The 27,539-nt window shown below is 48.3% G+C and overlaps 2 protein-coding genes across 10 annotated transcripts in view; one reads left to right on the top strand and one right to left on the bottom strand.

Moving 5' to 3' along the window:
• TNNI3K (TNNI3 interacting kinase) overlaps positions 1-1,641 on the top strand; it is a 28,004-nt gene extending 26,363 nt beyond the window's left edge. For 3 of the 5 annotated variants that reach the window (XM_085586053.1, XM_085586052.1, XM_085586054.1), the window contains one exon: positions 42-708. In XM_085586053.1, the coding sequence (XP_085442179.1) occupies positions 42-581 (540 nt within the window). In that variant the 3' untranslated portion in view covers positions 582-708. Of the gene's footprint in view, positions 1-41; positions 709-1,125; positions 1,206-1,324 lie in introns of those variants that run through there. The other 2 variants (XM_021542594.4, XM_085586055.1) reach the window with 1 other exon arrangement.
• Positions 1,642-4,568: 2,927 nt separating this feature from the next.
• ERICH3 (glutamate rich 3) lies at positions 4,569-27,358 on the bottom strand. 5 transcript variants are annotated; one of them, XM_085586049.1, is made up of 16 exons: positions 27,232-27,294; positions 26,324-26,399; positions 23,641-23,734; positions 22,914-23,039; positions 22,220-22,288; positions 20,348-20,467; positions 19,639-19,722; positions 17,701-17,922; positions 16,918-17,092; positions 15,910-16,105; positions 13,653-13,942; positions 11,695-11,916; positions 9,462-9,923; positions 9,046-9,192; positions 6,134-8,268; positions 4,569-5,708 (listed from the first exon to the last, which is right to left on the bottom strand). In XM_085586049.1, exons 4-16 carry the CDS (start codon positions 22,986-22,988, stop codon positions 5,637-5,639), a joined length of 4,269 nt encoding a protein of 1,422 aa, XP_085442175.1. In that variant the 5' UTR covers positions 22,989-23,039; positions 23,641-23,734; positions 26,324-26,399; positions 27,232-27,294; the 3' UTR covers positions 4,569-5,636. The 5 variants fall into 5 exon arrangements, with proteins under 5 accessions (XP_085442175.1, XP_085442173.1, XP_085442174.1 ...); XM_085586047.1 differs by lacking the exon at positions 26,324-26,399 and having other exon boundaries at positions 27,232-27,356; XM_085586048.1 differs by lacking the exon at positions 26,324-26,399 and having other exon boundaries at positions 19,642-19,722; positions 27,232-27,356.
• Positions 27,359-27,539: the final 181 nt, after the last annotated feature.

Raw genomic sequence — 27,539 nt, 5'->3', positions numbered from 1 at the left:
AATATGCCATAATGGTACCTTTATTATTTTTTTTAATCCAGTTAATGTCTCCAGCCTCCAGCAACAGCAGCGGGTCCCTGTCTCCCTCCTCCTCCTCGGACTGCCTGGTGGCCCGGGGTGGCCCTGGGCGCAGCCACGTGGCCGCCCTGCGCTCGCGGTTCGAGCTGGAATACGCCATCAACGCGCGAGCCTACGCTGCCTGGTCCCAGGGGTGGGTACAGCCCCGGGCCCTGGGGCTCCCCTGGCCTGGCTGGAGGACAGAAGTGGGCTGTGCTGCTGGGAGGTGGTGTGGCAGGGCCAGGAGAGAGCTCTGGACCTGTGCCATCACCTTGTCCGTCACAGAGCCCAGGCTGCCACTTGGGAGGGTGAAAGTGAGGGAAGGGACAGATGGACAGACAGACAGACAGAATCCAGAGCCTTCCAGCAGGTACAGTGGCAGGAGACAGCTATGTAAGGAAGAGCCTTGCAGAGGTTTGTGGGAGTCAGCATTGCTGGGACTGGTCCTACCAGGGTACATTCTAAAAGCTGGGTATCACTCATTTCATGACTATAGAACCGTAAGAACTCCTGATGGTTTTTAAGGTAGGGACACACATGGGTTCTATATTATTGTACTATTAAGTAAATACCAGAGGTATCATACCCTACCACTCGGAGAACTGGTTTCAAGGGCAAACATAGCAACTCCCATCCCTAGGATCAGGGATGAACCACATGTTGGCAGGACAGTGGATTTGGTCCATGACTGGAGGATAATTCCCCCATCTTCTTTGCCTGAGAAATCTATTTGCAAGGACTTTTTAGCAGTGACACACAAAAAACATCAATGACCCTGGACTGATGTCTGGAATTGTGTCCAAGATGGTAATCCGGAGACAGCTGTGAAGCCCCAAATGGGGTATTTGAGGGCAGTTACTCAGGAGGGTAACTGAGTGCCAGCAGGCCCGGGGTCATGGTCTCACTTCATGACTTATTCTTCCTTTTTGTTTACTGCACTGCTGTGGCCGGGCCCCAGGCTGAAGTCTGATGGTACTGTTCTTTTCTTCCACTTGGGAAGAAAAGTTCTCGGTCTGGAGATGTGCCCTCATCAGTCTTACAAACTGACACTTCCTGCTTGAATTGCAGCACTGGGCAACCCCCTTCTCAGGGCCTGTCTCTGGATGACATGAGAAGGAACTTCCACTACCCAGCCGTGGACAAAAACGGTGAGCTGTGCAGAGTGCCCCCCAGCCCCCCGAGCACGGGACAGGCTGCTGTGCTGGCACTGCGGGGCAGGGCTGGGGAGCACTCTGTGCCAGCTGCAGGGACCCTCTCTGCTCCTCAGGGTACGTGTCTGACCCCTTGAGCACCATGAGGTTCCACTCCTGCAGCGGCAGCATGGAGGACAGCAGCTGAGGGAGGGAGCGTCCAGCTGCCCCAGCCTGGCCATCACCACGGCACCGAGTGGCACACGGACATCCCTGGACTGAGCAGCTTTAGTGTTGATGACAGATGTCCCTGTCCTGAATTCTGCTTTTGCATCTCCCTCAGCTGACCACCCCATGCCCTGCAGCAGCAACTCTGACCATGGAGCATTATAAAAGAGAATAGAGGCAAGGCAGTTGACCTCTTCCTCTAGAAGCAATTACAGAGTTAATCACACTGTTATTTTCTGGGGTCTTTTTTCAAATTAACAAAATATATCTGTAATACTGTCTGTGTGGCCGAGGCAGAGCTGCCTTCCTGGCTGAGCAGGAATCAGTATTTCCCATGGATGCAGGGTTCTGTGGTGTTATTGAGGATGTTGTTTTTCCCCAGACTTGATCCCTGAAGCAGGTATGCAAAGAGGCCTCAAGCAGTGTGACAGACACGAGCTATGGCTGCATGGTGGGCTCTGACAATGCTGCTGCCACACCTACCATTGCTTCAACAGTGCTGAAGCAATAAAAATGGGGAAGATTTCACTAAGTAAAGCATAGAGGTTATTTTCCCTTTGTTCTGTTTCACCTGCTGAAAGGTTGAATGGGGAGAAACTGTTCCAGCTCAGTCACAGCTCTCCCAGCACTGCCCACTGCTCCACTAGGCTCATGTCTCAGATGCTGTTCCATTTACACCAGCAGCTGCTGGAACAATAGAAATCTCAGAATAAACACACAGGAAAGCCTGGAATGGGGCTCACGAGGACCCTCCTGGGTCTCCTGCAATCTCCTCGCCCAAGAAGTCACAAGATTTCTATGGAAGGGGCTGAACAAGAGGAACTATAAAGCTCCAGCAAACCACAACAAAAAAAGCATCCAATTTGTCTACAACTGGAGGAAATCTGTTCTATTTTTTCTAGGAGTACAAGCAAGGTTGGCAGTTTGCATGCTGTGAGGGAAGAGGGGCAGAGCAGGAGGGAGAAGCTGCATCTGGGATGCTGATGAACATTGTCTACCTGACTCTAATTGGTCAGGTGATGATCTGCTCCACATGACTGAGCTATAGAAGCACAGGCAGGGAATAGGCTGATGAAAAAGAGTGGATAGAGATTAGGTCTCATTCCTTGGTCTTTGCATTGGCCAGAAACACCACTGATACAAAAAGGATCTGTTGTCATATCTGAAAATCAGTTCCAGCACTGATTCTTTTTCAACAGGATTTTTTTTCTTACAAATATCTCTGCATTCTATCTTTTTCCCTTGCTTAAAGTAACCATGTAGTGACTCTGCATTCAGTGACTGGGCCTGAAAACCAGAAACTAAACTGGATTAGAGAAACAAAAGTGGAGCAAGGAAGCAGACTTCATGTGCATTAATACCTTTGTATACTCACTGATACCTGAGCTGCTGCTGTCATCCCTGAGCACCCTCTCAGAACATGTCAGAAGCGAACACATGGAAACAACAAAAAATATCAAATCCAAACTTTTTTAGCTTAAAAGCTCTTTATAAAGACAAGTCCTGGCAACTAATTTTAATACTAATTAAAATTACCAGTTCCTTGAAGGATACAATGTCTTAGTTAATTGCTCTCTATAGAAGAAAGTCAGGCTCAGGGGGAAAACGTGTTTCATAGGAGTGAACACTTAGTGAAGCAAACAAAAACTCTGAAAAATGTAAATGAGTAGAACATGTTCCAAAGCAGTTTGTGAGAGTGCAAGTAGCCTGTGCTGTTCCCAGAAAAGCCCCAGCATACCAAGTTATTTACCAAGAACGAGATGCTAAGAGGATTCTTACCCTGCTTTGGAGACCTGCCAGTGCCTGGCAGCTGTAGTGATATTTTAAATTGTTTAACATATCCACAATAGGTGATCTAGATAAAAACAATCTGGCGTCCAACCAGACAAGGGTTTGGACAGCAGCCAGAAGTGAGCCCAGCATTCCTGCAGCAGGCCCCAACATTCCCCAGCATGGCACAGGACAGCAAAGCCAGGACTGAAGGGCTGCCTCAGAGGCTCAGCCCCAATGGGCAGGCTGAGGTTGGTCCACTCTGCTTTGTACAGCTGAGCCACAAAACCACTCAGGCAACTCCCAGCCAGGAAACTCACCTTGCAGCCCTTGTTTCAGACAGATGGATGAGCTGCCCATGCTGTCCACACCCAGCATCCTTGGTGGTGTCCGTGAGTCAGTATTCCACATATCTGCCAGCAATGCCAGGCTTGGTGCCCAGTTCCAGGAGATAGACTTTAAATTTCTCCCATCCTGTGTCTGCAGTGCACAGCTGGCATGGTTTTGAACTGATGAAATGTATCTTCTCAGCTGTGGAATGTCACCATGTTCCAGCTGTTTGAGGAACATCTGAGGCACAACCATCAGAAGCCAATGACAGGCAACTGAAAATACTTGACACTTCAGGGAGTTAAAAAAGCCTTCCTGATGAGCCAAGAATGAGTTTTGCCAGTGGCTACACTGTTGGATAGTTTGCTTTGCTTACATATGCTCACTTTAATAATTAGTCTTTTTTTCCCTTTTGCTGCACATCTTGTTTTTCCCCAAGTGCAACCTACTTTTCACTTTGAAGTTAATTACTAATTAGCACCATATAGGAGAGCAGAAAGGACCATGGGAAGCTTTTCCAAACCTACACAATTACCCATTTCCATGGCTTTGCTTATTACCAAACTTCTGCCTCCTCAAATGACAGGGACACTAATGTTTTGGAAGTCCATATATGTGTTCCTAACCACAGGATTCTTTCCCTCAGCTGTTACAACCATACACATAAGGTCACTGATAATTTTTTCAAGACTGTTAAATAATGATCTATCAGTTTTCCAGTTCCTTAAAGTCACACTGCTCTGTTCATCAAGGCTCTCTCTGATGCCCTGGGTCTCCTGCAGCCCCAGAGCAGCTCCCAGAGAATCTCTGCAGAGGCAAATCCCTGCATCCCTCTGTCTCTGCTCACTTGTAACCCTGGAATTGCCACTCACGTGTCCGAACGCCCAGGTGTGGCCATGCCTGCAGCCCTGGGCATGAGTTTAGCAGGGCACCTGCACAAGAGTGGCACAAACAGCCCAGCATCAGTCAGCCCACTGGCAAGCAGGGACAGACACCAAAGCTCAGGCTCTGCTGCACTGGCAGGGGTTATTCCTACAGTTAAAAAGCTGCACAGACTGGTACAGGTATTTAATAGGCCTGAGTGAACATGTAGGCATGGGTATGGACACAGAAAACACAAACTCTGAGACACGTCCAGACTGAACACAGAAATACAACCATCTTGAGTACAGGAACGTCTCTAGCAGCAAACACACAGCAACCACTTGATCACGTTTGAGTTTCCAGTTCCACGTATATTGACCTGAAGTTACTCACAGCACCAATCCACTCAAAATCCTGCTCATTTCAGTGTCTTTTCCAGTTACAGTTCCCCACTGTGTGGGGCTGAGTCTGCTGCACCCACCAAGCTTAGAGTGCCTCGGGGTTGCTGCACACCCAGCCCCAGGTGCCCAGCCCTAAAGGGTCCTGGGGGTCCCAGTGTTGCAGAGGTGCAGCAGAGCTGACAAGAGGCTTGGGCAGCAGAGATGGACAGCCAGCACCAGGCTGAGACAACTCTAAACTGACCTCCCTCCTGGCAGCCTCACTGAGGCTCCATGCACCACTCCTGAGTGACTCCAGCAAAAGCAGAATGCCAGGCTTTATGCATTTACAAATACTTGCTAGAATTGTTCTGATTTAACAACTTTCAGCAACATTTCCACATGCTGAGAATGCCTTGAAGCGTGGCCAGCACCAAGCCTGGATGCCCAAGGGGAGGGAAGCCCCCCCCACACCTCCTGGCACAGGGGGCACTGCACATGCAGGAGGGCTCCCCTCCCCTAGCACGGGACAGGGAAGACCCCAGGACAAAAGCCCTGCCTGCAGGTGGTGCCTAGGGGAGGAGGGGAAGTTCAGTCAGTCCACTATTTCTCTGGTTTTCAAGAAAAACAAGCCAGACAGCTGTGGAACAATCCTTGTGATTACTGTCTTCATCCTTGCAAAGGAATGCTGTTTCCTGGGCTGGCAAACACAGGCTTGCTTCAGTTGTGCGCTGCATGCTGAGGGTCTGCTCCAGTGAAACGTGACAGGTGGCTGTGGTGCTCACAGGGTGAAGAGAGGAGTGACATCCCAACCGGCACAAACCCACGGCCAGCTGAGTGTATGTTGCAGGACACAACACTGAGGAGCTGCAGAATAAGCTCAGAGCAGAGTTTCTTCCCCATACTGAGGCTGTTCTGAGGACATGATGAGTGGGTCTGGGTTTGCACTGTCCTAGAAAACAATGACCAAACATCACAGAAAACGTGCTGAACTCGGACCTACTGAGGTACTGCGGTGACATCTCCTACGAGGAAAGGCCAGAGTAACAGGGAAGCCGAGTGCTCCCAGGGCTCACCCGATGCCACCAGAACTGCGACATGCTGGGTAGAGGGAGCTGATCTGCACGGCCGGAGGGGAGGGAGAGAGGAGGGGCTGTGAGAATCAGTGCCACAGCAAAGCGATTTATTTGCACGGGATTTTGGGAATAGGAAACAATGCAGAAGCCGCCACCCAAAAGGATTTATCATCCCCTGACCCAGCTACCATCAGCAGACATTTAAGGAATGGATAAGGAATGGGGCGAGATGGTGCATCCCCTGTCCCCGACAGGAATCAGCCTGGGGACGGCTGGGGGCAGTGACCCACGCAGGACTCACCTGACGGGAGCTGCGGCTCCTCTCGCCCACGGCAGCGCCTGCCGGGAGCCCTGGGCTCCCTCCGACGGGACTGTCCTTCCTCGGCTCCCCGGTTCCCGCAGCGGTCCCTGCACTCGCCGAGACATCCGCCACCTCGCCCTCGCTCGTGTTTTCACAGGGACCCGGCTGTTCCCCCTCGGCTTTCACTGCTGCCTGCTCTATCTCCTGCTCCTGCCCGTCCCTGCCCCGCGCTGCCCCTGTCTCTGGAGCTGCCAGCTGTGGCTGGGTGTCCAGGCACAGCCCCTCGCCTCCTGCGGACCCTCCTCTGCCCCTCGGTGCCGCCGGCCCGTCCCCACGGGCAGGGCTGCCCGGGGCGGCCTCTGCAGCCGGCCGTGCCCGCGGCATCGCTCCCGGCGCCGCTCGGCGCCGTGGGGACCCGACCCGCACCGCGCCCGGCTCCCGCTCCGCCTCCCGCCGGCCCTCGGCTCCCGCCGGCATCGCTCCCGGTCCCCCGCACCCTGCTGCTGCCTCCCGCTTCACCGCTCGCCCGCCAGCCGCAGGTGCCTCGGCCAGCCCTTCCCCGGACTCCCCGACCGCCGCCGTCCCCGTGGCTGACACCTCCTCTGCCGCTGCCGCCCCTGTCCCGCTCTGTGCCCCCTGCACTGCTCCTGCCACCCCCTCCTGCGCCACCGCCCCCGTGCCCACCCCGCCAGCCCCGGGCACTGCCCGCCCCCCGGGCAGGGCTCCTCGCCCGGCCTGCCCACCCAGCACCGCGATGGCCACCAGCCCGGGCTCCCCGGGCCGGCCCCCGCACAGCCCCGGCGGCGGCAGCGCCGCCTCGCCCACCGCCCCCTCCCCGGGAGCCCTCCCCTTCCCGCCCACTGGTGCACACCTCAGCCACCCCTCTGTCCCAGCTGCCGGCTCCTCTGAACCTCCTGCTCCGTCTGTGGCCTCCTCTTCATCCCCCGAGCCCGCTCCGGCCGCCCCTGCAGACCCTCCCACCACCTCTCCTTCGGGTTTTCCTTCCACTGATCTCTCAGTCTCTGCTTTGCTGCCCTCAGACGGGTTTCTACTCCTCAGACGGGTTTCTGCTGGACCCTCCTCCTCCTGTGCTGCTGCCGGCATCTCCTCCACCCTTGATGACCCTTCAGTGACAGGACCCTCCCGAGCACCCCCCAGTGCCCCTAACCCAGGTGCCACTTCCAGTACAAGACCCTTGTCAGGCTCCACAGACTCTTCCATCGTGTGCTCCACTTTCTGGAGAGCCTGAGCACTCTCAAGTGCTACTGCTCCTGTGTCAGCTTTCCTCACCTCCATCCACTCTTCCCCTGACACTTTCAGCTGGGAAAACTCACTTGGCTCTACAAACCCTTCCTCTCCAGACATTGCTTCTCCTGTTTCCATATCACCTAGTGCTTCCCAGAGAGCCCCAGGCTTCCCCATAGTCTCCTTCCCTTCAGAAATGTCTTCTTCAACAGCCTTTTCTCCTTCAGGGCCGACAGCTCTGGCATTCCCATCTGCTGCCACATCAGCATCCTCCACAGCCTCCTCTCCCTCTGACACAGCACCCACCATCGTGTCCTTCCCTGCATACCCTCCCTGCCCCAGGGACTCCCCTGCCTCGGACTCTGGCTCACCCACCTCCTCCTCTGCTGGCGGCCCTGCTGCTTTCAGGCCTTCCTCTGCAGCCTCCTCCTCAGCGGTCCCGCCAGCCCCCTCCTGTCCCTGGGGCACGGCTCTGTCTGCCTCCCATCCTGGCAGTGCCCCAGCTGGCCGCTCTCCTCGAGCTGCTGGCTTTCCCAGTGCCACCTCTCTCTCCATCCGCTCCACCAGCACCTCCTGCTCCCCGGGTGACACCTCTGTGCCCAGCTGCACTGCCTCCCTTGTTCCCTTTCCTTTGGGATGTTCCTCTGCCACGGCGCCTTCCCCAGGTGCGGATTCCTCCAGCGCAGCTCCCGCGCCTGCCTGGGGCAGCGAATCCCCCGCCTGTGCAGCTTCTCCTGCAGGCTCTCCACTACCAGCATCTCCTTCAGCAGCAGCATCCTGCTCCAGGGCTTGTCCCGGCCCTGTCACCGCCCCTTCTCGCACCGCCTGTCCTGCTGCCTCCTGCACATCAGGGCTTCTCCTCCCTTCTGCCAGGAAACTTCCAGCTGGTGCTACCGGGAAATAACCAAGTGTTGGTTTACTCAGCACCATGTCAGTGTTACATCTTCACAGGGTTAGTGCTAAAGGAGCATTTCTGCTCAGCAATGAGGGACATCAGCCTGGGCACCTGGAGAGAACTTGCTGTGATGCTTCTCATCGCATCCCTGCGCCCTGGCTTTGTCTTTAGTACTGCTGCTCTGGCATCTGGCATAAAGAATTTAACTAAAACTGTTGATGTAAGGCCAGTCATGCTTGTCCTGCCTGCCCTGCCTCCCTTCCTACCTGCAGGGAGCTCATGTGTGTGTGTGCAACACCTATAAGCTTGACACTGACACTCAGAAAGTCAGGAATAGCTAACAAATTGCTCATGTGAAATATGCACAGAAATGACAAAGAGCATTCAGCTTCCTGTGGATTCTGTAATTACACCGGGGAATAATACAAGGTTAATTCCTGCCCCTGGGAACCAAGGCATTTCCCAAGGAGGCTGCACACTAGCAGAAAGCACATGGAACCTCACTACATTCCTGCTTTCCACAGCTATTTCCTGATTCACAGTTTTTTCATGTTCTGGATTCTTCTCCTAGAGCCATTTAACGGCCAAAAAAGCATTAATTATAAATGACTACAGATGCCAGCTAGTTGTCACCTGATTTTTTACAAGTTAGGAAAGAAAAAAAGCACAAGGAGACTTTGATATCCAAAGGAAAGGGAAAGGGCCAACACTTCTGTTAAAAGACTTCAGGGGAGTAACTTAATCCTTGTCCCTGACTGACAACCAATCTTACCTCCACTGGCACCACGCTCTGTATTTGCTGCATTCTTTTCTTCCTCATTGGCACATAAATCACCAGGCTCAGGGTCAGAATTCACAGGATGATCATTTCCAGTTGCTTTTGCTATTTCCTTCTGGACTGGTTTGTAATCTTCAAAAACTATCACAAAGAAAACAGGAAGCAAGAAAGAGAAACCATTAAAGAGCAAAAGGGGAGTAGAAGCCATTCAGCCATCTCAGCTTTAAAATGGTTCTAAAATTCATTTTTGGACAAATCCTCACACTTGAAACAATAGCAGAGAAACACTGAGCCAGTGTTAATGTTCTGAGTGGATACTGAGCTCACAGCAGCTCCAGCAACTCCCCAAATGAGCACAAGGCAAATGCAGCAGCACAGGCTGCAGAACTGTGCAGAGGGACTGTACTCACCACCTCCTTCCTCACTCCAAGGAGCCTCCTCGTTGCCATCCTCCATGTTCAATACCCTGCTTTCCCAAGGCACTGGAGGACATTTCTCCTCATCATTCATGTTACTTTCTCCTGACCCAGTCTGTTTGAATTCCCCGTTAACCTCAGGATTTTGATGCTGCATTGCCATTATGTTTTCATGAAAAATTCCAGTATCTTCCCTTGCTGTTAGGTCTTCTGGTTTTGTCTTTTCTGCTTTATCTATCCCTTTCTTTTCCAGCACAGAATTCTCCTGATTTTCCTCTGCTCTGAGTAGTTTCTTCTCCCCATTCTCATTTCCATAGTGTGCATGTCCTGCATTATCAGATGTACTTTTGATATTGCAATCCTCTTTGCCATTCACATTGTCTGCCATCATTTCAGCATGAGAGTCAGTGCTGCACTGAGTTCTCATGGATGAGAGAGAGTCTGCAGGCCTCCTCTCTGAAAAGAGCAAACTTTAATTTAGTACTTGTCACTTAACCTCTGCATTCACTGGGGACTCACAAAGAGACACAGTCCCATCCAATAGCATTTTCTGAATTATAGCATCTGAGGATATGGTGACAAAATTCCAGTAAGTGTAAATAGAAGAACATTGCCCAGATGTATAAGTATTAAAATTAAAGCCATTTAACATGCAGGCTTTTTATCTGATAATGAAAATAAATCAGAATAATTATATCAATCACACAGAAATCCACCTCAAAATGCACCTCTAAATATGGCTCAGACAGGGTTTAGCACAGACTCTTGAGCTTCATTTGATAAAAGACATCAACCAAGGCAACAATCCCTCAGTGCCCTTCTGTTAACTCATTGAATATTAGAAAGATCTCCAAAATCATGTGTAAACCCTTCAGGTTGTACTGGAGATGAAGTTCACTGTCTCCTCTAAAAAATATACAGATATCATCATATCAAATTCATAAATGGAAAATCTGAGAAGAAAAAAGGCTGTAATCTTTCATCTAACAGTGAGCTGAACAGCAGAGCTGACTGCTGCACAGCCTTGCTGCTGCTCACAACCTACATGGGTTCAAGAAGAGATTGGTCTAACTCAAGACCAAAAAATTCAGTCAGGCCGAGAAAATAAAAGTGTCAGAACTATAATCCATGCAGAAGTGCATGTTCTGAAAAAGATATTGCACCAATAAACCTTACAGCCCCAGTTTAAAGATTCCCACTTGTAGTAATCACAAGATTACTTTGAACAGAGAGAGAGATAGCTTTCCCAGGATTTTCCTGGGAAGATGTGAGAAGCTGTGAGAAAGTTCAGAGCAAAGAATAAGAAACAATTCTTATCTTCACTTGTTGCACCTGTTGTTGTGTATATGTGGAATGTGTTATAAAGATTTGTTTACCAAAAGGTGATTTCCTAATTAGTCCATGGTGATGGTGTTTAGATTTCAATTAACAAATCTGGTCAGTCTGTATCGGACTTTCTGCGAGAGCAATGAGTGTTTCTTAACAGGACAGTAATATAGTATAGTAGTATAGTATAGTTCAATAAAGTTATTGATCAGCCTTCTGCAATCATGGAGTTGATGCTAATTATTACCCTGCTATGGGGACCCCTGCTACGATACCCACTCAGAGTACCCACCCCTGCTACGATACCCACCCACTGCTCCATCACGGGAAAACCAAATGGGTTCCTCTACAGACAGAACCACAGAACCACAGAACCACAGAATCAGCTGAGCTGGAGGGGGCCCATGAAGATCACGTCCAACTCCCAGCCCTGCACAGCACCATTGCCTTTCCTTCCAGACCATCTAACTATTTCCAGATCTCTGGCACAGCCAGCTAAATTTGGGCCATATTCAGGGCCACTAAAGACAGCAGTTTTAAAACCCAGGGTGGCCTGTCAGGTTTCCTCGGACCCCTCAGAAGGTGTAAGGGGTCACAGATTCCCACCTGTGAGTGCCTGCTGACACGGAGGGCTGGCCTGCCAGGGTTCTGAGAGCCAGCCTGCTGCCTGGCTCCATCTCCATCTTGGCGCTTGAAAGCTCAGCAAAGGCCCATCTCACTGCCAGGGGCTGCCTGCACTTCAGTGGCACACTTATCAGCAGATAAAACAGCTGTCTTTTAGCTTTTCAGTAGGAAGGGCATAGGTTTTCCTATGCAGACTATACATACACACTGGACACATGCAAACTGTAAAACAAGCATCAGGTCAGCTTCTCCAAGCCTTGTTATGAACAAAACTAACCTTGTCGATCATCTTCAGAGTCCTTGTCATCAGAATGTCCATCACTTTCATCTTTCTCACTGTCAGAGGCATGCAGTGCCTTCTGAGATGAGGTTTCACTCTCCTTTCCATAGTCTAAATTATGGTTTTTATCATCTGAGGATGACTCTGACATTCCATTCATTTGATCACCAGTCTGTCCCTCTTCATTAACTTCATATGCTTCAAAATCTTCTTCATATTCTAAAATAGAAGAATTGTACTGTGAGACAGAAAACAGAATTCACAGTTTTAAAAGTTCTTTTTAAGCAGATAGAAACACTGAGACAGTGTTAACATTCTGAGTTTATATTAATTAACATCATTAATCTCCTTTTGCCCTTGAATTTGCTGTCTTTTTAAAGCCATGAGAGAATCTAAGACCACAGATGGGAATTGTAAGAGCATATTATCATAAAAAAGCATTGTGTTCTTCACTGAGTAGCAAAAATGTAGAAAAACAAAAATAAAAACAAGATTACCAGACATGGAAAGTACTAGAAAAATGTAGAGCTGGGATAACTCAGAAATTAAATATGAGTCTCATTACAGGAGAAAAACCGGTTGTGATGAAAAAAATTACAAGCAATTGAGAAAGCTGGAGAAAGGTAATTTATTATAGCGCAAAACACAGTAAGTGTATATTGACATGGCTAAGTAACAAAGAAGTGTCTTATAAACGCAACAAATTTAATGAACTCCAGCCAAAGGGCACTGCAGAGGCACTCTGTTATCACACTGCTCTAACGTGTTCCTCCAGGGCCCAGGGGAAAACCCAGGACAAACAAAGCCTGCACAGAATTACCGCTCTTATATCCACATTCTGGAATTCAGCCAGGCACCAGCCCGAAAGCTGTGACATCTGACAGATGACAGAGCAAACTGAGCTGGACGGGATCCACACGGATCCTCGAGGCTCGGCCCTTCACAGCACCTTGCTGGCTCTGGAGGTGGAGACCTTCTTCATGCAGACGCAGTAGAGAAGACTCCCCTTCCCCCCAAAGCTGTGCTGGGCACATCCCAGGCACCAGCACAGGGATGTTGGGGATTCCCACCTCAAATCCAGACAGTGCCCTGCTGCCGCAGGCTCCCTGCACGCGGGGAACACACCTGCACCACGCAGGCCAGCTGGCACTGCTGCCACACCAGCTGTCCCTTGTGGCCATCGTTCCTCACGCTGCAGATTTTATTGCTGCCCTCCTTTCCTTCCATCAGGGCTTTTAGCATACTGAACTGACAGAACACCAAGGACAGAAATGAAGAGCTCCTGATGCAGAACCATTAAGGCAAACAAACAATTACCAAGACAACGAGAACTAAGGGCAGAAGATTTATTTTTCTGTATTAAATATCAATTGAGATTCCAATTGCAATGTTGGTAGTGAGGTCTCTGTCAGAAGGGCAGTTCCTCCTTAAGGAAAAAGACTTCATTAATCCCAAACACACATCCAGAGGGACTAACGATTGTCAGATGACCAGCAACAGTGCAGAACTGTGAAAGCGAAAATAGGAATAGGAAGTGGAAATTAAAGTCTCCCTGTGAATGTGATTGCCTCCAAAGAAGATTATGATAAGGAGAAAGTAAAGGCAGAAACTGAGCTCAACACCTCTCCCACAGCTGAGTACACCTGCCACTATCCCAGGTTGCTCCAAGCCCTGTCCAACATGGACTTGAATGCTTCCATGGATGGGGCAAGCACAGCTGCTCTGGGGAACCTCTGTCATTGCCTCACCACCCTTCCTCACTCACTTTCTTGGCTCTTGAAAACCACCTCATCCTGTTGCATGGGTGAGAAGAGCCCCTCTAATTCTGTGACCCAGAAACAGACATCACCACATTTCTCATGCCCAAGTTAAAGCTGGAGGTCCACAATCCCATACCTTCTCCAGAACCATCCCCTCCCATTTCTCATCCCCTGCTCCTGTTTGGAATACTATACCATTTTCACTGGTGTCCTGACTGTCTTCAGGAGTAAACTGCTCCTCCATTTCTTCTTCGCTGGACTCCTCTTCATTGTCCAATATTTCCTCAGTAGTTTCCACACTTACTTCATGACTCGGTATGGTGACTGACACTGAATCTGTCATTGCTTTCTGTACCATGCTGTTGTCACACGGCTGGCTGTGTGCACAGTAGGGAGAACAGGGACACATATGCTGCCTCTTGTAGTACCTACTCTTCCTCTTGGGAGGGAACAGCTTTTTGTCCAGACCCATCGCAAGAAAGCACCTGTAAAATAACACAGCTTGGGAAGTACCACATTTTTCTTCCTTTGAACAGTGGAGAGCAGCAGACATAGTGAGTTCAGCGTGTTATTAGCAGGGAAACCAAGCGTCCATCTGCCTCTGCACCACCACAGTGATTCACAAGGAGAAGCACCCTGAAACCCCTGAGAGCTCCCCTAACACAGATGCAGTTCTTCCTTGAAGGACAGTAATGCTGCCCACACTAACAGGTGACAACTGACATACAAACAGAACCAAAATTATTACAAGTGCCCATTAGTTTGAGGCTGCACCAAGCATTGGCTGTGAAGACAGAACCACCGAAAAGGCAGACAAGCTCCGAGTCAGACATGTTCTGGATCCAGACTCTGCTGTAACTCCCAGTAGTGTGATAACTGAGGGTTTGTGGGTAAGACTGGGCATTTCTGAACTTATCTGCTGGGTCTAAGAACTGTGGGGGAAGAACAAGGTTGAAATTTAGTAATTTTCTGTTTCTGTTCTGTATACCTACTTAAAAGAAACCCAAACATGGAAAACAAAGCATTTTGAATGAGTTGTTGAGACTGCCCCTCTTGTATAAAATGGAGTGATATGCTCTCTCTCTCTCTTACAGTCAGGAGCTGTACAGACATGCTGGGCCTTGGCCAGCAGAAAGCTCTCAGACCAAGGCTTACAGCATGGTACAGAAATCATTGCAGCATCACCTCGTTGTGAGCCAAAGCCTTGACCCACCAGGGAAAATCAACTGGGACTTTTACTGGGAACCAGAGTGGGCATTCAATGTATGTCATAAAACATAAAACAAACCCAAGGGCACTTGGCCTGAAGAGGTGTGAAAATAGTTGTAATTTATGGGGAAAATCAGGTTAATGGAGATTATTTTTAGTCATCACATAAGGTCAGCTGGATTGATGAGAGGCAGGAAAAGAGAGACATCACTAAGAGTAAGAGGGAAAGGGGGACAGAAAGGGGGACAGAAAGGGGGAGTAAGTTAGGAATTAATTAATCAAATTTCTGGATACTATATTAAATTCTGAAAATTCACTTCAAATCTTTATAGAAATCACAAAAAACTGAGATTGGAGCATTTCCTAAAATCTATAGCCATTCTGAATTCAGATGCTTTTCACTCCTTTGAACATGCAATGAACATAATATGAAGATAAATCATGTTCACTGTTAGACTGGAGCAAAAACTATGATACAATAAACTAGCAATTTTTTTCCTTAGAATTCAGTCCTTATCTGAAGGAACAGAGTACACCTCTGTGGAAAGTCTCTTGTTCCAACTGCTTGCTGCTCTTTTAGAAATTATTTATTAAAATAACATAAAAGATTTTAAATTATCCACATGATCATAAGTTTACTTGCATGGCCTGAACTAAGAATTCCAGAAAAGGAAGATTTTATGAAAATTAAAGCCTCTTAGCTGAATCACAGCTGGTCACATTTGCTGGTCACAGCACTGAGATTTAACCAAGACCTTTCTGCAGAGATTTGGTTTCTGAATCATGGCAAATATTCAGTGCTGCCTTATTCTGAAGCTGGGACTATTACAACAGATTTTCACTTCAGAAGTAGAGCTGTTTAAAAATCAATTATCACAAAAAAAGCCTCTGGAAACCACTGCTGACCAAGCGGCATGCTCAGTCTTTATTCCACTGCTGCTGTGGCCACAGCCACGCGGGTGGCACAGGTCCCCACTTCCAGAGCCACTGGCCCGTGTCCAACACAAGCACTGTCCCCACGCTGTGCACACACCACAGAGAGGCTGAGGAGCCACGGGAACTGGCTGTGCTGGCACCCTTGGATGTGAGACCCTGCCAGGGGACCTCCCTCCTGCACCTCCCATGGGGCACTGAGGAACAGAGCAGGATTGACAGAGCTGTGTGCAGTCAGAGAGATGAAGGAAGAGAAACGAGTCAGAAACTCTCAGAACCAGGTCCTTGTGAAAGAGCACGTTCTCCATACCTGTAGCAGGGAGGTGCTCCTGCCACATGGAGCACCCTGAAGTAGGTGTTTTTGCGTCGCAGCTGGGAAGGCCTCTTGCACTGAAAGCCTCTGTACTCACAGCAACAGCTCAGCCTGTCAACTTGGAGCCCGTTGAGGAAAAAGGTGAGGCTGAACGGGAAACCGAGGTACCTCTTGGAGATGAACTGGAAGGTGTCTGCAATCACAGAAATAAAGGGTTCAAAGAAAAACATTATGCTTCACTGTCAGCCTGTAGCAACTGCTGTGCTTTAACTGCATCACCACGGTACCCAGCCCTCTGTGGACAGGCACTGGGGTTCTCAGGTCTGGTCAACAGTTGGTTAAACTCTACCCCTCCACACACACAGCCCTGGCTCTTGCCAGCCCCAGAATCCTAAGGGACAGCTAGGCTAAGTGTCACACTGTCAGTCTGGTCACTCACTGCTACAGCAGGACAAAGGCCAGAGCCTCTCAGCCGTTTCCTGTGTTCAGTTTCCCAGAACACAATTCATCTTTTACTACTGTGATGGAATTGCACTCACACAAAAACAGATGGGAACCACGTTCCCACTGTGTACTTTTCCTTCTGGAATAAGAAACAACGTTCACTGATGTATTTTAGCAACTCAGATAACCCCTTTTTAAGGACAGTCTATTGCTACAACTGCTCTATTAACCTCTATCTATACAGAAAATTACCATAAGCCACAAGTATTTTGTTAAATCAATTCTCTATAATCTTCTACCATCGTCGCAAAAGTAACTGTAACCTCACTTTCAATCATGGGACAGCAGATCCAGAAAAAATTTTAATGGAAAAACATTTTAATGAAGCGACACAGCCTTTGCAAAACCAGCTCCTGAGCATATGGAGCTGGCCATGGAGGTAGATGTACAAATATCCATGGATGCATATATCTTGACCAAACTGAGCTGTAATCATTCTGATGTCAGGGCAAAGTCTGAGCAAAAAGACAATCAATATGAACTCTCTGACTCCATCCTTACCTCCTTCTAACAGGTCGCCTTTATAGACACAAATGTTTTCTGTTCCACAGTACTGCTGATAGACTTTGATTTCATCCTTCCAGTCACGAAGAGACACGTGCTTACTCTTTCCTAGGTAGATCATGGTGACGAGGGCGTTGCTGCATAATGGGGACTTGGGGAACCCATTGGTATTCTGCAGCAGAAAATGCACAGAAATGCCTTCAGCTCCCAGCTCCCACAAAGGCAGAAACAAAGCTCACATCTGCGCAGCACACACTTGAGACTTCTGGGCTTCGATAATGACTGCTGAGCTGATTGAATTGGGAAGTGTTTGTAACATGCAGAGGGTCTGGGATATATTTCCAACTAAAAGCCAATGCATTGAATAGCCCCAAATTGCAGGGACCAGGTTTAATGACTCATATCATCCCTCCCAGTCCTGGGTTCCTACAACTTTATTTACAGGAGTTAAAACTGGCTGGAGACAGTGTAACTGATGTAGTGTTCATAGACTCAAGGCATTTCACAAATCCCTGAGATTCTAGTGCCAGAGACAAAATCAGATTGACTGAAGTGGAAGGCTTTGAATAACTGTTGATCTAGGCTGTTGTTCAGCACCTTTTTTCTCCCCAACTGATGAAAAGCACCAAAAGTTTTCATTTACAGAGACATGCATAGCAATTATATATTTTAATAGTTATACATTTTCTTTATACAAACTAGGTATGCACATCTTTCAGCATTAAGCAAACACACCAGTGAGGAATGTAATACACCTGTACATGGACAGAGACTACTTACATTGATCAAAAACTGTTCATTGAATCCAGTGGTGGGATGAAACCATCTCTCTACAGGCAGCCCACGCCTGATTCCAGGGATACACCTGTCCCCTACATGCGGGCGGGGTGGTGGCACTGGCACCACAGAATGACCACGACGCTTGATGACAGGGAGCTGATATGGTGACACACCAGCCATGCAGTCCATTGTGTTCCTAAACTGTAACTCACTCCTCTCCCCCTGGAAAAACATTTTAATGAAGTGACACAGCCTTTGCAAAACCAGCTCCCAAGCATATGGAGCTGGACATGGCTCCAGCATATGGACCAAGCCCTGGCTCCAGCACCACCAAAATCTCATCTCAGACAGAACCCTGTACAGACCTGCAGCTCTGCTGCTCCCTTGCAGCCAGTTGTCCAACAAAAGCATCATGTGGCACCAGTTATATAAGATGTACTTCAAAATGCTGCTTCCTCATCTGAATAGAGACTTAGTGCTCTTGCAGAATAAAATGGACCACAGCCCGTTGGAGTAAGACATTACCAGAGAACAAGTTCTGTGAATGCTGCATGCTGTGGCTCTGAGTTCTGCATCATGTTCTCAGAACTTACATCTGATTTAGCTATTTCATCAGTTATGAGCACTAAATAAACTATTTAATCACCTGTAATTTGAGTAGACGTAAAGAGGTCCAACCAGCAAATTCGTGGAGAATCATGACCATGCTGATGCACAGCAAACACAGAAGAGAGCTATTCACACTATGTCTGCCAGCCAGTGGTAGCAGATCACAGACCCACTCCAAAGCCCTCTCACCCCACAGAATGCTTATCACAAAACCAATTACATTATGTTTTTCTAGAACAGAACACAAGTCCAAATATCACTTGAAAGTAACTGCAAACATATCAAGACCATATTTGACTCTCATTCTCTAAGCCCACTAGTATGATTTAGTAGAAGGAATAATCAAAAAAAGGAATTTTTTGTTACTTTGTAGGTGACAACGACAACTTGTAGGACTTGCAACTGAAAATATTCTGAAGTTCCTGGAGTCAACCAGGTTCTGCCTCTCTCTCTACATAAGAGAAAATCTAGAGGGAGAAAATTTTGTATGCAGAAAGATTTTATACTATAAAAGGTAAGTCGCCACATTTTTCCTTACTGTGATCAAGAACTGGGCATTAGACCAGTAAGACAGTGTCTTGAAAATTGAGTGGAAGTGAAAAAGGACAGTTTAAATAGAAGTTGATGTCATTTGAAAGGGATGTTCCTTGTTGTATACAGTTCTGGGAACCACAGTACTTAAACAATATTATAAAACTGTCCCTAAAGTGATATTCTTTTCAGAATGAAGTACAGTACAACCTCACCCCACAGGCAAACTGCTGATAATGTTTCAGTGCATGGCACTTCTGTTTGGAAGCCTTTGGTAGAGACCCTGCTGCAGCCCAGCCAAGAAGGGGCTGGGGGCAAGAGGGCTGCTTTGTATTTGGTCACCAGGAACTCTACAAAAGGAGAAGAAAACAATGACAAAATCTCAGTGCATTGCAGTGCCACAAAGAAAAATAATAGCACTGATGAAGATATCCGGAAGTGTTGAATGATTTCAGGTACCTATAGGACATGACATTTTCTAGTCTGCCTCCAAAGAGCCAGACCCCTTTAGGCACCTCTAACGGACTATTCAAAACAACTCTTGACCATAAATAGAAGGTTTGCTGCTGTCTCATCACCACACAGCCTTGGATCAAACACTATGAACTCAAAGAAACTGTAGCTGTGTGCTATGGACTTCAGCACGTGCACCCAGAGAGAATGCACAACAAAAAAGTACCTATTTTTGTTAAATATTCGGCTTTTTCTGGCTGTTTTATTTCATGTTTTCCTTGCATACCGTTCAGAATACCAAGTTAAAATGCTAACAACAGCACTGTTTAACTGAGGTTAACTCACCACCTTACAGTAGGCAGGATCCTTGATTCGGTGATAATAAGAATAATGTCCACCACCATCATCAACTCCAAGTCTAGGTGTCCTCTATATGAAAAGAAGGTCATCAGGATTCAAAAGTTTCTCTTCAATCTGCATCAGTTATCATTATTTATACAGAGAACCAGTTGAAACTGATCTAGGTACTTGACCTTTGACTTCAGGCTTTAGTACCATTATATTTCAAGAGTTTCTTAACATTCCTTCTTTGCTGTTAACAAAGAGCAAAAGTCAGAGCTCCTAGACCACAACCTTCTGAAATGAGCTCCAGTCTGAATTCATTCTTTCAACTCTGTTTTCTAAAAGACCCCCACCATTTTCAGGGCTTTACAACATGTGTAACCTTGTATATAGCCCCTGTGTCCACTGACAATGCTCAACACACTGATACTGGCCTGCCTGAAGTCATGAGGCAGCTAAAAAGGAAACGCTGAAGCAGATTTATCAGACAGAAAAGGTTTTGGGGATTTTCCTGGTTCTGATGTGCCATTCCTGAAACACTAGCTTCTGGAGATTCCTTTTCAACACAATCAGGAAATCAGCCTCAAGCGATCAAGGGCGAGGCCCTAATCCAGAATGATCCAGACAGTGAGTGCTGTGAACTAAGGTCCAAGGGCACACTCTCAGCTGTCTGTGCTTCCATGGTAGCCCATGGAGAAGCTGCTGAACCCACCCGTTGTGAGCGGCCAGTCCGCTCTCCAGACACTAAAGGACAGCGCGCATGGTGGTTCCTTGGAGCGACTGGCGGATGCGGGGAGTACGTATGCGTGACTTCTCCCTTTACTTGGTCCATCTGAAAGAAAAGGAATTTATGTCTCTGAGGCACCAATTCCAAAAACAGTGATGTCTGTCTCCTTACATCTCTTTCAGCTGTGACAATCAGCTGGCCTGGACCCAATGGAACAGCTAGTTAAGGAAAAAGAGGAGATCACGGGAGAATGTGAGCGACAAGCAAAAGACTTGTTCCCACCTGATTCATTTTCCTGCAGCTCTCTCCAGCTGCTGACCCACTACATTCTATTCATGTCTGTTTCTGTGTATCTCACAATTCTTGGTTTGTTTGAAAGAATCTTTCTTTTTTAAATTTGAGTGCATCTGCCACTTCCCTGCTGTGACTGCAGCTTCTCCCCACCTTCTCTTCTCACCAACCCAATGCTGGGATGCCTGCCCCACTGAAAACAGACAGCTCTGTCTCTCACCCTCCTTTGCTCAGCCATCTGCCTTTCTCCTTTCCTTTCAGACGAGCGACTCAGATTAATTCACTGAACAGATGAGGTGAGAATTAAATTACACCACTGGCTCCAGCCAGGCTCCTGCATCCCAGCATGGCAGCACAGCACACACAGATCAGGTGTCTGTAGGTGTCTTTCTGAAGGAAGCAGTTCTGGTTTACGTTCCAAAATTATTCAAGCCCAGGATCCCTTGATAGGGTGCCAGAATTGCTGATTCCATGGGGTGACTTCCTACCACAGGAGTTCCTTCAGCAAATGACACCTTTACAATTTCCATAGTGACCACTGTCTTTCAGGAAAATCTCCTCCTCTCTTTACCCCATGACTTGCTTATAGATGTATTATTTACAGTTTAACAGACCTGACATTGTTTACCAACTGCTCAATGAAGCAGCCACCTTCTCAAGGCACTCTTCTCAAGGCATTCAGGTTCCTAACACAGAAATAATTTCTGAGCATGTCTCTGCCAAAATGAGGATGACTTTTCCCATATGAATTCAGGTGATTGCATGGGGAGAAGAACCATTGACTTCTATGGGATTTTCATTACTCTAAGTAGAGAATCAAGTTCAACCTACATGACACCTAAATGAAGATTCCTAAAACCTCTTTGATTTCTTACATGCTAGTTCTGCCCAAATCCTGTGGAGAGGCAAACAAACAAACACATGAGCTCAGTGCTCATCAGCAGTCAAAAGCAGAGAAGTCTAGAATTACTGAGAGGAGAATGTGTCTTGAATTATTAATTCTGTTATGGTTCCCAATTTCAAAACAGAAAGAGTAGAACAAGAAAAGGTAAAAAAATAGCAACACTAATGAGAAGCCTGGCATGGTTCAGGTAAGAAAAATTCAGACTGAGGACCTCCAGCTTGGAAAACTGAGAAGGAATGTGAAGACGTGTGCAAAACCACAGATGCCTTGAGAAAAGAGAACATTTAATAACTTTTATCATACCGAGAACAATGGACATCAAGCAGATATATCAGAAAGCAGATACATTTACACCTACACAGAAATGCAAGGAGGTACCATTTCATGCCATTAATGATTAAATCACCCAACCAAGAACACTGCAGAAGTAGAAGAATAACTAGATTCAGAAGAAATTAAATGCATAAATGGAAGCTCCTGAACTTCTGGACAAAGGATGAAGGAGATGTAACTGGGGCAGGATCATCCTCTACTTGCCTGTTTCTTGTACTTTTCCATGTCAGAGACAGAGCACTTGTCTCAATGAACCACCAGTCAGGTTCATGGTTATTACTCCACACAGGCAAAACTGCCAGGTCCCATCAGCAGTGCTGAAGCCTTACCTTGACTGGCTGCGTCTCTTTCCTCGCAGAATAATCAAGTCTCCCTTTTATCCCCAGCTGATGACGATGCTATCAATATAAGGGGAAGAAAAATCCCATTACTGGCCATTATGAGATGTCAGTGTGTGCAAGAACTCTTGCTTCTGTCCTGCTCGTCCCATGCCTTATCCCTGGCCACTATGGTCATTGACCCCTGTAATAAAACTACTGTGGCTTGAATCTATGTGCATTTCACCTGCATATATTCACACAGCCAAGGGAACAACTGAGCACCGGTAAAGTTGGTAAAGTTGTAGGAACCAACTCCCTTCCTGATATCCCACAGGAATGTGCCCAGATTTTGTACTCAGACAATATATATATATAAATATGTTCAAACTGGTTTGTTTTTATCAGAATTTTTTTAAGCAAACTAGCCCTGTGAATATCATCTCATAATCTGAGAGTTGTCAAAAAGCAATAAGGAAGCCAGGACAGTGCCTGCTCTCACAATGGCATGGTTGGACACTGAGAGGCCCATGGAGGTTTCATGTGGGGAGCCTCATGCACAAAGTCTGCCCTTTTTCCCAGCAGGAAAGAGCCTTCCAGGGGAGCACGAGGGCACACATGGAAAGCAGTCCAGTACAATTAGCAGCCCCTGGCTGTCAGTGAGGAAACACCTGAGAAGGCTCACACATCCTCAGTAAGGGCATACCTCTGTGTCAAGGACCTTACGAAATAAGGCATCAGCCAAGCACTCCCGGACGTATGTCTGGTGGTCCCTTCTCATAGCATTGAGACGGTATTCCTTCTCAGGTATTATTCTTCCACTCCTTGAGATCTGCCATACACAAATGTAATGTTACCGAAAAGGAGAAGATGAAATAAAGTATGTTTTCAAACAGTACAATTTCCCAGAAGATCACTTCCTCCTATTTTTTTTCCACCTCTGTCCCTGCCATGGTGCTGGAACCTTCCAGCACTGTATTATCTTTGACCTCACAAATTCCAGCAGCCAAATGGAAGGAGCAGCAGCCACATTTCTAATAACCTAGGGCTCAGCCTTACCCTTCACAGGGCACTGCCCAAAGGGGTGGAAAGGATTAAACACTTGCTGTCCTATTGCACCTGCCTGTGCAAAAGAGTCACACCTAGGAGAGCACCATGGTTTTTAACAAAATGTTCAGTATATTCACCTTTACTAAATCCTTCAGTTTTCCATTAAACACCTCTGAAAAAATAGCACTGAAACTATCCAAACAAGTCAAAGATGCTTAAATTTCACAGTGTAAAAACCATGAGTGAATCAATATGATGTTGTATATCTGCAAACTGAAATACTTTGCAGAGGGAAATTCAAATGAGCAAAAGGAAATATGGGAACAAATGCATAAAAACATTTTGAATTGAATGTAGAATTGAGGGAAACTTTTCAGTCTCACCAGTCCAGATTTCTGAAGATGTCGTCTTATCCTGGCATTGCTGAAATATCCAACCAGGTGTTTGTCTGTAAGACTGTTATAGGTTTCAAGAAGTCTGCAATAAAAAAAGTGGAGATATTTATAATCCCCTTGACTGACAAATTATTGCAGTCTAAGTTAAACAGAGCTACCCAATAGTTTGCTACAGGAAATGCTGCCTTAGTAAATCATCCTGGATTTGGTTAGGTAAATGCCCATCAGATTATGTAAAAGCAAGATCTTGTGGCCTCCTGGAAATTCCTATCAGAAACACATGACTGGTACCTAAGGCCAAGAGCTGAGTGTGGAACAGCACTGCCACCAACACGGCACGGCACCACCAGGCAAGCCCTGACAGCCTCCTCCACCAGCAGCTCCTGATCATGGGCAGGACAGCAGTGTGCCTGGAGCTGGAGCCCAGCTGCACACACACAGCTCCCCAGCCACTCTGCCAGGGGCCCTGCTGGTGGCAGGGACACCTTCCACTAGCCCACGTTGCTCCAAGCCCCATCCAGCTTGACCTGAGCACTCCCAGGGATGGGCAGCCACAGCTTCTCTGGGCAACCTGGACCTGGGCCTCACTACAATCATCACAGTTACCAAAGTTTCAAAAAACTCAACCTCAGATACGAAAGCTGAACACAAAAACTGAATCATCCATAATTAGCAATTATATTTTTCAGCTATTTTTAGCACAAGAATATCTTACTTCACCCTCTGGAAAACAGGACAAATAGAGAAGTTAGTGACACTAGGATGCAGTTTGTAATACTCTAAATCCTTTCACATTTGTACAGTTTACACACTCAGGTACATGTCACATAATATGTTCAGCTTGACCTCTGGGCTCAAGTTACACAAGAGACTGAACTCCTTCGTTTTCTCTGGCTGTAGATTTAAATGCACTGTGCCTCTGTTACGTCCCTTTCAGCTGGATAACTCAGTTATATGTCTATTGCTAGGCTTATCTGCCACATACAAAAACATATTCAAGGAAAGAAAGGAGAAATTTTTTTAATAAAGAGATCATAGATTTACAGGAATTTTACATGGGGTTTCACAATAACCTCAAAGGTAGCTGCCAACAACAAATTAAATTTTAAACAAATAATGTAGGTTACCCCTTTATGCCTGTTGGTTAAACATTGGTAGGACAGCAACTGTTCTATGTTACCTCTTTAATCAAAAGTTTGCATTTGAAACCACCAGATCCCATCAGTTTTGCTAAGTATTCATTTATGGTATCACTTGGCAACTGCATGTTGAGGCAGAGGAGAAACTCAATCCAACTCCTTTTAATTTACTTCCTACCACCTAAGATATGCTGGACCACATAACTAGTTAAAATGCAGCTCCCATCTGAACACAGTGATGTGGCAATTTCTGTATCACCAAAGTCTCAGAAATGCATTTTCACATTTAAATTATGAACAGGCTGGCCCCCAAAAATATTGAATTAAGTTCAGAGTTTGAAAGGTTATTAGAGGAAATAAGGAAATGTGTTTGGCCTAAACCAACACCCATTAAATCATTGGAAAGAATGCAAGCAGGCCCACCAGGGTCTGGCTGTGCCGTGCTGCAGCCCTGGAATCGTGTTCCAGCCCTGGAATTCCTGTGGCTATAAATGCTGGCATGGGCCAGTGCCTCGGGGATGGCCAGGAACACTCCAGCAAAGCAACCATTGGTCCCGTTTAGCCTGCTCCCAGTACCAACGAAAGGATAAGACAAGTTCTTGTCTGAGCTGTCTTCTTCAAGGTTCCAGTATTGAACCACACACAAACGTTACCTTTAAAACCTCTGCAAAAGGCAGAAGTGCAGAACTAACAAAATTCATGTTAGGAAAAAGCACAGGGAAGGGAAAGCACTAGTCTCAGACAGCTCTATACAGACCGTGTGACACAGTAATCACATCCCTTTTCTGTGTGTTCCTGGGACTCCTTTTTCTCTGCCCATTTATCCTGTTCATTCTTCTCTCTAAAAATGCTGGGGTTTTATTAGAATAGCAGACAATTTTCTTGGCACAGAACTCAAACTGACTGATCTGTAGATTCCTGGAGTATGTCTGAAGCTCTTCTCAAGATGAGTGTCATGTTTGTTTCTCTGGCATCACAGCCAGTGACAACATCACTCTTAGGTCAGTAATTTTAAATTTGAGGTTGTTAGAATTCTATGATGCTATGATCATTAACACTATTATTTATTTACAGTATATTTGTTCTCAGCTGGCAGCTTACCCAAAGCCCTACACTCAGGGCCAGAGCTGCATACCACAGTAAATTTTAAGACCACTCTCACTCATTTGGAAGGATATCAAGACAAAGCCACAGCAGGCATCCTATGCGTTTTGTAAAACAAACCTTCACAGTTAATATTTCACAGTGCAATTAAATCAGTTATCACCAAATAAATTATGTGAGAGAGCACCAAAGCTTCAGTTACTAATTGGCAGAGTCACAGGCGATCATGGTGCCTGTGCTCTACCTGGCACCCGTGTGCCATCCCCCACCGAGGAAGTCTTAAGCCTCACAACCACGCATGGAGCTGGAAGCCAAAGGACTGTTCTGCTACTGATTTTTTGTGTGGCCCAGGAGCAAGTTCTACCACTGCTTGCTTACTCAGATCATTGCCCGCTATACCAGGATGTGCCAAAATTTGTCATAGAGACCTGCAGAGATTCTCTGTTCCTCACTGTTGGTCTGTGACATCAGCTCGGGGAAGTCCGGGTTCTCTGAACTCAAAACCTGCAGGTTCGAAGGCAGGTAACTAGGGACTCACCTGCAGCGACAGCCCCATTTTCCACGACTCCATCAGCCCTTACCGACCGGGAGCCCTGGGGGTGCCGGGCGCTCTCCCGCAGCCGGGAAGGCTCCCCGGGCTCCCTCCGGGCAGGTCGGGGCACCCACAGCCCCCTCTGTGCCCCAGTGGGCTGCAGGGAGCCACCGGTGGCCCGCGCCTGTCAGCATTCCCGCAGCGCGGAGCGGCCCCCCGGAGCAGCGCCCCGGAGCAGCCCCTCGGAGCAGCCCCTCGGAGCAGCCCCGGAGCGGCCCCGGAGCAGCCCCCCGGAGCGGCCCCGGAGCGGCCCCGGAGCGGCCCCGGAGCGGCCCCTCGGAGCAGCGCCCCGGAGCAGCCCCCCGAAGCAGCCCCCCGGAGCAGCCCCGGAGGAGCGGCCCCGGAGCGGCCCCGGAGCAGCCCCCCGGAGCAGCCCCCCGGAGCAGCCCCTCGGAGCGGCCCCGGAGCGGCCCCGGAGCAGCCCCCCGGAGCAGCCCCTCGGAGCAGCCCCCCGGAGCGGCCCCGGAGCGGCCCCGAAGCAGCCCCTCGGAGCAGCCCCTCGGAGCAGCCCCGGAGCGGCCCCGAAGCAGCCCCTCGGAGCAGCCCCCCGGAGCAGCCCCCCGGAGCGGCCCCGGAGCGGCCCCGGAGCAGCCCCCCGGAGCAGCCCCGGAGCAGCCCCTCGGAGCAGCCCCTCGGAGCAGCCCCCCGGAGCAGCCCCCCGGAGCAGCCCCCCGGAGCAGCCCCTCGGAGCAGCCCCCCGGAGCAGCCCCGGAGCAGCCCCGGCCCCAGCCCCGCCGCACTCACCGCGGCTGCGGGGCGCTCATGGCAGCGGCGGCGGCCGCGGGGCCCGCGCTGCTGCCGCACCGGCGCTGCCGCCGCGTCCCGGGCGTCGCCAGGAGACGGAGGGAGGGACGGGAGGAAGGGAGAAAGGGAGAAAGGGAGGGAGAGACACGTGGGAGGGAGAGACACGCAAGAGGGAGGGACGGGAGGGGGCCGGTGCTCCGCCTGCCGCCCCGGAATCACAGAACCCGCAATTGTTGGAGTTGGAAGGGACCTCTGGAGAGTACAAGTCCAATCCCCTGCCAAGGCAGGGTCACCTGGAACAGGTGACA

Source organism: Lonchura striata, chromosome 8, assembly GCF_050655825.1.
Source record: "Lonchura striata isolate lonStrDom1 chromosome 8, ASM5065582v1, whole genome shotgun sequence".
In the NCBI taxonomy this organism is placed as follows: Eukaryota; Metazoa; Chordata; class Aves; order Passeriformes; family Estrildidae; genus Lonchura; species Lonchura striata.
Note: the sequence above shows the minus strand (reverse complement) of the source record. Positions and strands in the feature narration are given on the sequence as shown.